This window comes from Charadrius vociferus, unplaced genomic scaffold (assembly GCF_000708025.1).
Source record: "Charadrius vociferus isolate BGI_N301 unplaced genomic scaffold, ASM70802v2 scaffold255, whole genome shotgun sequence".
Lineage (NCBI taxonomy): Eukaryota > Metazoa > Chordata > Aves > Charadriiformes > Charadriidae > Charadrius > Charadrius vociferus.
This window is the reverse complement of record NW_009648785.1, coordinates 1,652,809-1,663,641: the sequence shown is the minus strand read 5'-3', so window position 1 is coordinate 1,663,641 and position 10,833 is coordinate 1,652,809. Positions and strand designations below refer to the sequence as shown.

Here is a 10,833-nt window from a genome sequence, read left to right as displayed (position 1 = left end):
TCGGTAACTGTTTTCACAGTGTCTGTCTTGACGTAGGTAAATCCCAATTTGAGCTAGGGAGCTTTCAGTTCATTTGCACAGCAGATGACTGTCAGATAATATTTGATATTGCACAAAAATGTTTTGCCATACCTCTTGTGTTCTGGATCACTTCTCATCTCAGTTGTTTTTTGTACTCTTCAGAAAAGAGGAGCTTAGTAAATGCCATAATTTAATTTGTACTTTAAATGGGGTCTTGGTGCTATTTGTTGTTTTAATACCTTTCAGCTTTAGAAATAGTCACTACTATATCCCTGGCCATAAGTTTGAAACATTCATTGACGGACTTGTTTTGTGGGTCCGTAGGAAACTAATTTTTAGGCAATTAACTGCCTTTAAAAATTTGTGTACGTCATACTTTCCTGAAGAAGGATGCATTCTACTAGTGGCAAAATAATAAATCCTTGAAGAGATTCAGTATGCACTATTCATATTTAAAGTGGCTTTTAACTAACTCGGTTTTGCATTTGTTACCCGCCACCCTTTGTGTCCCCACCGCAGTTGAACTCGTCTTAAAATTGGGCATGTGCCTTCTTCGTGTGACTCAGTAAGACCACATGTTGGTCCACGTTTTGTCTTTTGTAGCGAATTGAGAGAGCCTAGTGGTCAGAAAGCCTAATTTAGTACCTCTCTGTATTTACTACATGGGGACCCTTCTTGCCGATGTGAAATGAGTGTCTTGTAATTTAGATTGAAAGGGACTTCTGGAGGTAGTCTTGTCCAGTTCCCCTCAGGATGCCCACGTATGGAGATATGATTTGGTAACAGAAAATGCTGGGCGTGTTGAAGTGTCAGACAAGATACTTCACTGCCCTCACAATAGGCATTTCTATTTGTCTTGGGATATAAAGTATGGGGTCGTCTTTTGAGGACAGCTATCAGATGGGGTTGATGCCATCTACCTTTTGCATTTTCGTAGATTAAATGTCCATCAAAAAGTGAGCGCGTGCGCTTTTCTTTCCAGCTGCTCTTACTCAAGTGATTGTCTAGCATAAAAACACACGTCCCTGAGAGCAGGGAACAAAACCCTGTGGCCTGTTCCTCCCAGAGAACCGTCCTCACAGCAAGGCTGGAATAACGCTGCCTGTCTTTCTGGTCATATGCCTCTAGCATTCCTCATTAAATTTCAGGTGTAGATTTGAAGGTTAAAAAGGAATAGTTGTCAAAGGCTCCTACAAGTGAGAGCTGTGGTTTCAAGTTACTCAGGCCAGGGAGAGCCTAGAAGCTGCGTTTCTCTGCTCCTGGGCAAATGCTGTAGTGGTTGATCTAGTACTGGGGAGGCAGCAGTGTCTATCCAGTGAGTACGTGAGCATCCACTGGAGCTTCTGTTTATGTAGTTAGGGAACTTGAGTGCTTAAAACACAGGTGCCAGTATTTTCTGTAGATATTTAAGCACCTGAAAGAATATTGTAGTCTTCATGTATTTAACAAATGGGCAGGTTTTTCAGTCTCTTTCTCATGTAATTCTTTTGGCTTTCCATTGATGATTAGAAGGAAAATAAGTCCCACAATATTTTTTGGTGTACACATAAATGGTTACATAACTTTGTGGAGAAGCTTTGGTTAATGCGCAGCTTTGCTCTTGAGTCAGTTGTGTAAGCAATAGGTGTACCAGTAGTGTGTCTTTCATTTGTGTTTCATTTTCTTTAATATAGTCTCAGAATATCGTTCATTTTCTTTAATATAGTCTCAGAATGATATCAGTGTATAGTTTTCCTCTTTCAGAAACTGGTTCCCCTGCTCAATTCAGATATAAACATGTGGATGCTTTAATTTCAGGGTGTGAGGTTGCCTTTGAAACCAAAGCAAAATGAATCCAGTCTTCAGCCGTCTTCCAAAAGAGCAAGGTAAGAACAGTGTGCAATCAGTGCCAGTAGTCCTTAATTTACTTTTCCACAGAAGTGTCAGCTGGCCATCAGTCTGGTTCCATCCTGTCCCCTGCTGATTGAAATAACTATCAAGGACTTTTGCATATTGCCAGCTACTCAACTGGCAAGAATAAAATCCTAACTAGAGAGTGAATTAGTAAGAGAATCGGGAGAGAACAGACGCAGGAGAAAATGTCCTGTTCTCAGCAAAGCAATTTTTTCTTCATTAGATTGATCCTGGCTAATTTAATAACTTCACATTCTGCTGTATTTCATGTATTTTCTAGGATTGAAGACCTACCACCACCTACTAAAAAACTCACCCCAGAATTGACACCAATGGTGCTCTTCACAGGATTTGAACCTATGCAAGTTCAACAGTACATTAAGGTGACTTTCATGCTTATCTCTTGTCAACTACATTGAAATATCCGTTAACTTTCTTCTTAATGTTGAATTTTTGCTAAGACTTGATTGGGATACATCTAGTGGGTAAACCCCCATACTTCCTGGGGCTGAGCTTAGAGTGTAGATTTATGTGAAATGAGTTTTGTTTGGTAACTGCTCTGCTTTAGTTACTACTTCATGCTTCTGTGCTACCTGTGTCTTCTTTCCATGTGATTATTTTAAAAGCAAGAAGGCCCCTTCTACATTTGCTTTTAAATCTGCAAACTTCATGACCAGATTTAGGTGAGAAAAGCAGTGATGGTTGTACTGGATGAGACCCAAGACTCTTCTAACCTAGTTGCTTTCTGTAATGCCAAATAACTTCAAAGAAAGCTGATGACAAAGCTTATGGCAGGTGTGAGATAATAAGTTCCCATGGAGATTTTGTTCTGTTCCCTAATAATGCTGTCCCAAAACTTAACTCTAAATCATTTATAATATTCTTTTAACGATATGAAAATACAAATAGTCCTTGAACCTTAATAACTACTAAGTATTTGTTCCAAAATAACTTTTCATTTATGTTATGTCACATGTTAGCTTAGGTTTGAGGCACAGGGTTTTTTTAACTGTTGACGTCAGTAGTGTATGGAAGATCTTGCCACTGATGCCTGCTCCAGCTAATCAAAAGTAAATGAGGCCTAGTCAGCGTGCTCAAAAATACCTAATATCTTCTTTAATATACCTAAACTTGTTTTTAAAGTAGTAAAAACTTTGGAGTTTTTCCCTTGCAGTTGAAGCTTGGTATTAAATGTTTTGGAACTTAAAATATTTTTAGGTATATCACATGAAGTTCCAGTGTCAGCTCCTCATTTTCTGTCGTGTCGTCACCGGCCTAATTATATGGAGAATCTGTTTCGGCAACAGCTATGGCTCCCAAATACAAAAAATGAACTTCAGCCTCAAGGCTTGTGAAGTTGAATCCAAACTTGGCAGAGATATCATCAAGACCCTTCTGAGTTTGGATACCCAGCTGAGGCTGGATACTTCCCATCTTCTGGAGATGGAGGGGTAGTTTCTTTTCTGGTATGCCCAAAGGGTTCCTTGAACGTCAGAATGGAAATCTTACAAGATCTGCACTCATAGATAGACAGCGTTTGAGGTGAACGTATATTAACTATGGAAATAACAGCCTTTGCCTTTCATAGGTGTACAAGTGTACTGTTCATAATGTGTTTATACGTACCCCGAAGGAAATAAATAGTAGATTCAGTGTCATTGAGTAATACTTTGTGTATTGTCTTTATGCAGACCATTGAAGTAAGCCAGCATTGTAAAGAAAAGCTTAAAACATCGTCCCTGTCTATCCTACTTGCTCATTATTATCAGAACAGTACAGAGATGCCCGAGATCTTTCAGGGATTCTAATAACCCAGGAGGCCTTCTTGCTTGGGTGACTCCTGGTGACTGTTGTAATAAAATCACCCCAGTATGTTAAATATTTATACTTAAACATATTGGTGGGCTTTTTATTTTTTTGTACAAAATACTCGTCATAGAAAATCATAAATCCATGGTGCATAGATACTAAAGCTGTCCAAATATTTTTTAATTCTTTAAATTTTTATGAGAGGAAGCAGTCTATTTGTAACTAACACCTATGGTAATTTGCTGTGGCTCACCAGTTGATTAGTTGTATTACTAATCCCTTCAGATAATGACTTTTATCTTAACTGACAAGCTAGCAACTGTGAAGACTTAGTTTGGGTTTGGTAGTTTAAACCAAGCAAAATGGGATAGTTACTAAGTATCATCAAAAATACATGTGGAACTATTATATTTAAAGAATACGTTTTTCATGAGATGCTTTTCTCTTCAAAGAAAAAACTAGCAAAATTAAGTTTACTGTAGCTACAGGGTATATTACACCTTCCATAGAAAAGAGCAACATCATTAAATTTTCTGCTTACTTAAATTTAATAGCATGTCTCACTTAAAGATTTTAATTTGTGTCTTATAGTTACTTCCTTGCTAAAAACAAACAAACAAAACCAAAAAACCCTGCAGAAGCAGAATGTAGCATTCAGTCGTGCTGGATGAAATTTATGTCTGGAAATACCTGGATATTCAATGCTGTAAATTCTGTCCTTTAATCATCTTTAGTAAAGGAAAGACTGTAGAATTCTCCTATATTTATTGTTTCATTAGAAACTTAGTTTTATTTGATGGTGATTTTATCATTCATTTTTTCCCTCCAGTTTTAAAGGACTATTCCATTCTGATTTGTGTTTTGTACAACTTTCAGAAACTATATATCCTTGGAGGTGAAGTAGCAGAATCTGCCCAGAAATGTACCCATCTGATTGCCAGTAAAGTGACCCGAACTGTCAAGTTTCTGACGGCAATTTCTGTAGTCAAGCACATAGTAACTCCAGAGTGGTTGGAAGAGTGTTTCAAATGCCAGAAGTTTGTTGGTAAGTTAAACTAGTATCAACTGATATAGTAAGCTTAAGGGTTGCTGATTTAACTATGCGAAGAGGGCATGCGTATTTAAATACACTTGATTGCTTTGACTTCTGACTTTAGTGTCTCTTGCCAGTTTTCTAAAGAGTTCAGTTTTAGAAGCAGAGATTTTAGGTCTATAGCAAATCTGACTAGCATAGTTCATAACTCATGTTATGTTTAAACAGTTATACTAGCAGCTAGTTTATATTTCAGTTGAGGTAGGAGGCTATGTCAGTATCGTTAAATAAAGCTGTCATAAGAAGAAATTATGTATTTTTTTATTAAGTTCTCTTTCAGCAGAATATTTTGTTTAGTTTTCCTTTGATTTAATACAATTTATTTCCATTAAATGAAGTAAAAAATACTTTAAAAGTTGGCTTTAGAGTGATGAAATAGTTGGATGTTGTTAAGCATTGTATTTCGTTCTTGTGTAAGCCATTCGCAGATTTGGTTAAATTACTTTTTAAACCCCAAATGCTTTTGTTTTCAATAATTTTTCTAAAATATTAGTTGTAAAGAACTAAGCCACTCTTGGAAATACATACAAAAATGCATTTAAATAATAGATTTAATTAGTCTAGTACTGTAACTGTACTGGAATATATCGACTTTGTGTTTGCACTGCTTTTCGGTTGACAGCCGAAAAGAAAAAAATAGATTGTTTAAGTCTGCTTGACAAGTATGCTGGATCTGAAGAAATCTTCTTGAAGTCTGATTATTTGGTTTATGATTGTTTTGTGCTTTTTATATAATTTGTTTGAAAGGAACAAACATTGCTGCCTAACCATCACAAAGACTTAAATCTATGGGTGATTAACCAATAAACCACCAAACATTTTTATAAATCCGGAGAAGGCGACTTGCTTGGTTCAGCATCAGTGAACTGAGAAATCAATCTGTTTGAAAGCTGTTAGAAGATAAAGAAGGTCTGGGGATATAGAAGGGTGACTGTTTTGATCTAGGACTTGAAGTATTTTACTCGTCTACTGAAATTTAGTCAATTTGTAGCTAATGGGCTGCCTTCACTTCTGTATCTAGTACAATGATGGAAAATACGGCAATTGTTTAGAGAAAATGTCCTGCTGGTTTACTTTGTCTTATGGAAGAGTATTAATACCATTTCTTACAGGTTGTCAGAGTTATCCTTGGAAAGCCCAGTTTGTTCTCCATATAAATTCTTTTTTTTGTTTAAACTTAAGTGTTTTGAGTTAAATCGGATTTAGAAATGTGTTTAACATAGTTTTTTTTGTGGAAAGATAAGACTGAAATTCCATCCCTAGTAAAAAAAAAAAAAAAGAAAAAAAGAAAAATCAGCTGAATAACAGGACAAGGGAAATAGATGGAAAGTTTGTTCTGTTAAAGCTGTGTGAGGAGTTAAAGATGGGCTCCTGTTGGTTGTCACAGTGATTTGAACTTAAACGTAATCTTTCTTCTTTGTTTGTATAGAATCACCAAATAAAAGTTTGCAAGCTCCTCCAGTAAGTTAGAAAAACAGACTTTGTAGGACAGCGGTTGTTGCTAGATACACAAGTGTAAAACACACACACAGAATTTTATTCTCCAAGTGATTGTGGGTCATCCTTGTAAGACGCCTAATAAACGGCAGTATTATAATCATGTTAAAATTAGTGAGTGTTTACCATTTAGAGTCACCCTCCCACCAACATTTTCCGATCGTATTAGATCCTGGGTTATGCGGATGTTTTTGTCTTTCATGCATTACATCATCAATCTTTTTTTTTTTTTTTCAGATGAGCAGAACTTTGTGCTCAGAGATGCTGAAGCTGAGGTGCTATTCTGCTTTAGTTTAGAGGAGTCTCTAAAGAGAGCACAGGTAGCTCCGCTGTTCAAGGTATGCACTTTAAAAGAACATTTAAATACTTGGAGCTTTTAAACCTATTTTTTTCGGTATTGGGACTACAGCTTTTGTAGTTGAGGGCAATAAAACAGACTAGCATTTAGCATGAAGTGTTTGTTTTAAATTTTAATTTTTATTTTATGCCTGTTTCCTGCCTCAGCATTGTTGGGATGGATCTAAGCCCTCTGAGTGACTAGATCCAGTAGATGTGAACAAAACACGCTCGGTATATGCTCAGTATACTTACCAGTATCTCCTCCCTTACAAAACTGAGAACATTGCTCTATTATTTGTAAAATGCCACTTAGGGAAGGAATTTCTTTTTTTAATACCGGTGAAAGTACTTGCCCATAAAAATGGGGGTCTGAGAGTGACTTTGTACTTCAGCCTCAGGGACGTCCTTGAAGGCTGCAGTCACCACCAGCCTGTTAGCTGGGGTGGTGCAAGATGGTTTTCATGCTTCCAGTTAAAATTATGTTACAGTGTAGGGAGGTATCTGAAGATCCACGTTGCTAGAGATTCTTCAGTGTGACTGAATTTGAGGCTTTTTCTTGAGGCAAACCACCTAAAAAGGGTATTTTCACAACTTGCAATGAATAGGAATCTATGTCTTTTATTAAGTCTAAATAATACATTTCACTCAGTTTTTCATTCTAAATAGCAAGTGGGTTTTTTTATTCCTACGTGGTAAACAGATAATCTACTTTGTGATTTGATCACCTATATCGGTCTCAGTCAAGCAGTAGGATAATTTTTTTGTGAGAAAGTAATGCATTGGCTATTAACTAAAAGCTGGAAGTTCTTTTGCAACACTTGAGTCATCCCTGTGCTTGAAGAAGCAAGGAATGTTGTTATTCCTATATATATATTGGGGTGATTTTTTTTGAACCATAGTTTAAACCATGGTCATTTGAACATTTCCTGGTTGCTGTTTTAAAGGTGTCAAATTGGCACACCTAAGCTGTTCAAGTTTATCAAAATTGTGGATTTACACCTCTAGGTAAAACAGATCAGTGGTAATTAAAGACAACTCAACAGCTGATAAATTTGTTGCCTTAAGCTGTGGTATCTTAACACCATCTCATAAAGCCTGCCCCACGATTGTATAAGAGAATAGTCACATGATAATAAAACTTGATGTCTTGCAGAAAATAGTTAACAAAATAATGCTTTTTCTTATTCTTTTACTTCTCTTTCTAGGGAAAATATTTTTACATTACACCTGGAATTTGTCCGAGTCTTTCCACCATGAAAGCTATTGTGGAATGCGCGGGAGGAAAAGTATTATCTAAACAACCTTCTTTTCGAAAACTCATGGAGCATAAGCAGAATAAAGTGTGTACAGTGTTGCTTTCTAAAATGTATCGGTAATATCTTACTGTGCTATTCTGAGCTTACAATTAGTTTCTTTTGTTTAGAGTTTGCCCGAGATAATCTTGATTTCCTGTGAGAATGATCTTCACTTATGTCGAGAATATTTCGCAAGAGCCATAGGTATGTATAAGCTTTGAATGTAACTTGAACAATATAGCTGTTGTTTTGATTTTTTTATTATTATTATTTTACAAGTAGACATCTTTTGAAGCTTTCAAGTAATAATAGAGGAATACGTGGTCTGTCCTGCAAACCATGGAGAAATTTGAGCTAGCTGTTTGCTGGCTATTTCTAATACAGGTATTTTATAGCCAGGTCACCATACATCTCTGGAAGGGTAGGCTTGAACTTGAGTCTTCCATCCTGCCGGAGGCAAGATTACTGTCTCAGTATTCATCAAGTTAGTTAAAGATTTGGGGATTTTCACATCTGTTTTGACTTCAATGTAGAACCCCAAGACATGCTGTATTGTTAATAAACGAAGACATGCACTGGAAGTCTAGTGAAGTGTGTGATCTAACAGTAGGGCCCTGGTAGTGGTGGGACAATACTCCCTTACTCCTTTGCGCGAAGAGCAGAAAGATACAGAATGGCCCCTCCTCACAGACATGCAGAATGTCTTTCTAGGGTGTAAAACGTGTGCATGTTTTTGGTATTTCCAGATGTCCACAATGCTGAATTTGTCCTGACTGGAGTACTTACTCAAACACTGGATTATGAATCATATCCTTTTTGTGTAAAGGCTGTCTGCTGCTTAGGGAAGTGTGGTTTACTAGAAGTTTTTCTTAATTAGGAACTAATTATTTATAATGTTTTAGGATATATAATGTTTACTTGATAGTAGGTTGTTTAACACCCAGAAACCCAGCTTAAATTCTAAGTGGAATTACTTTTTGATAGGAAATCCTTCAGTGGAGGTGAGAGGCAGGGTGTCAGAAAGTAACAATAATAGAATGTTAAGCAATGGGAAAAAAAAACTTGTTACTAAGGAAAGTACTTGTCAGAAATTACTTGCAGATGAGGAAAATAGCTTTATACTGAAGATTATGAAACCTGTTTGATAAATGCAGTGTAGGGACCAGTAAGAGTTCTATGTCTTTATGTATGTTTTTTATAAAAGTTCTATTTTGCAGTCATTTCTTAAAGTTGTTCTTTCTTAACAAACGTACATATAAATTTACTTGATGGATAGTAAAATGCCTTACTGCTTCGGAATCCTTGGAGCATAAAATCTAGCTGTTCAGCCATTGTACAAAGCAACTAAAACTTCCTGTGGATGCTGTTTTCCAGCTGTTTTCCTAGGGATGATGAGCAGTTTAAAGCAGGAAAGCAAAAATAAACTGCATCTTTTTTAGGATGTGTAATTTTATTATGCTGCAACATAATTTACTATGTTTTGTATTATACTACCATTTTAAAAGAGCCCACTTTAGCTATCATGATTAGCCTGTTTTTAAACATTTTAACGTATATGATGGTACTTCAGCCAAAAGTGTAATTTGGATGTAAAAATAAAAGGGCTTGCTATCTATTAAATTATGGATGTTGAAGATGAAAATGTTTTGTACTTTATTTTTATTTCTTATACTCTATTTTCTTTTATATTGATATTTTGCCCACATTTTAAATAAATGTACTTTTAAATGTTTTACTCTATATTTTAGTGGTGGTTCATTTTTTTGAATACTGTGCAACAATGGCACTCTAGTAAGAGTAAATTACTCAAATCTTTTTCCAAGCAATGTAAAATTATTTTAAGCTTATTTTACCAGGTATGTTTTAATATATTGAATCCCAGTGCTTTAAAGGGAAATCGTTGTAAATGTATATGTGTTTCTACTGCAACAAAGAAATAGCTTGAAGGAAGGAAAAACTATAAACCCACATATTATGCTGTTGTGATAACTTTTGTTTGTATAGTGAGTTTTACTAAATAAATATTAAAAACCAGTCTCCCAAATCTATATTCAGTTGTATTTCCTAATACACACACAGTTCTAATAATCTGACTTTGCCATTTTTATCAGTTTAGATTCTACTAGATGTAAAAGTTACCCTAAAAGCATTTACTCCTTGATTAGCAAGCCATTAAACTCTGGCTGTGGATTGCAGATATCCACTTTTCTGTATGTCATCAAGTGTATTATAACACCTTGTGAACCATTCACAGAAGAATTAAAAATGCAAGATAAAAAAATACTTTATAAACAATAGCTTATAATGCTATTTTTTTCAAATATTTTGTATTTCTACACAGAACCATTTTACAGAGAAGCTTTTGCAAATACAGTATTGTTAAACTGAGGTAAGCTGCTATTTTTAGTTTATGCAAAGATTTGCAGAGAAATCATTAATTTCAAATCTCTCTTTTGTGCTATGGCTTAAAAGGTAAATCCACCTGATACTTGACCGCTATTTCTGTTGCCTTTCTTCCCATGCCTCAGTTCAACAAAGTGCTTAAGTGAATGTCAAATTAAAGCTGTAAGAACACAGTTGGAGTAAATTTCAAGATGAGTGAAGTCCCACAGAGGTCAGTACTGTGCCTGTTGCCTGTTATTGTGGGATCTGGGTTCCTCAGCTGTCCCAGTTCATTCTTGTATTTGGTGTTTCTGTTGTAATCAATTAGGGGCTACACGATGATAACAGGAACGGTATAATTTCTATCAGTGTGACATTCAGTACGGTGACAAAATGTAGTAAGTGAGAATGTTATACTTTGGCTCAAGATGGTTTTAAGTGCATTGGAGGTTAAAAAGGTACAGTACAGGGTGGAAGAAAATGGTACTTTTCCCCAAATGCCAT

The 10,833-nt window shown here is 35.8% G+C and overlaps 1 protein-coding gene across 1 annotated transcript in view; it reads left to right on the top strand.

The window, feature by feature from the left end:
* Positions 1 to 9,682, top strand: part of PAXIP1 (PAX interacting (with transcription-activation domain) protein 1) — a 47,664-nt gene extending 37,982 nt beyond the window's left edge. Inside the window, exons 14-21 of the mRNA XM_009886785.1 lie at positions 1,819 to 1,886; positions 2,195 to 2,297; positions 4,600 to 4,768; positions 6,551 to 6,651; positions 7,858 to 7,992; positions 8,076 to 8,151; positions 8,694 to 8,754; positions 9,201 to 9,682. Of these exons, the coding sequence (XP_009885087.1) occupies positions 1,819 to 1,886; positions 2,195 to 2,297; positions 4,600 to 4,768; positions 6,551 to 6,651; positions 7,858 to 7,992; positions 8,076 to 8,151; positions 8,694 to 8,754; positions 9,201 to 9,216 (729 nt within the window). The 3' untranslated portion in view covers positions 9,217 to 9,682. The remainder of the gene's footprint in view (positions 1 to 1,818; positions 1,887 to 2,194; positions 2,298 to 4,599; positions 4,769 to 6,550; positions 6,652 to 7,857; positions 7,993 to 8,075; positions 8,152 to 8,693; positions 8,755 to 9,200) is intronic.
* The last annotated feature ends 1,151 nt before the right edge of the window (positions 9,683 to 10,833 follow it).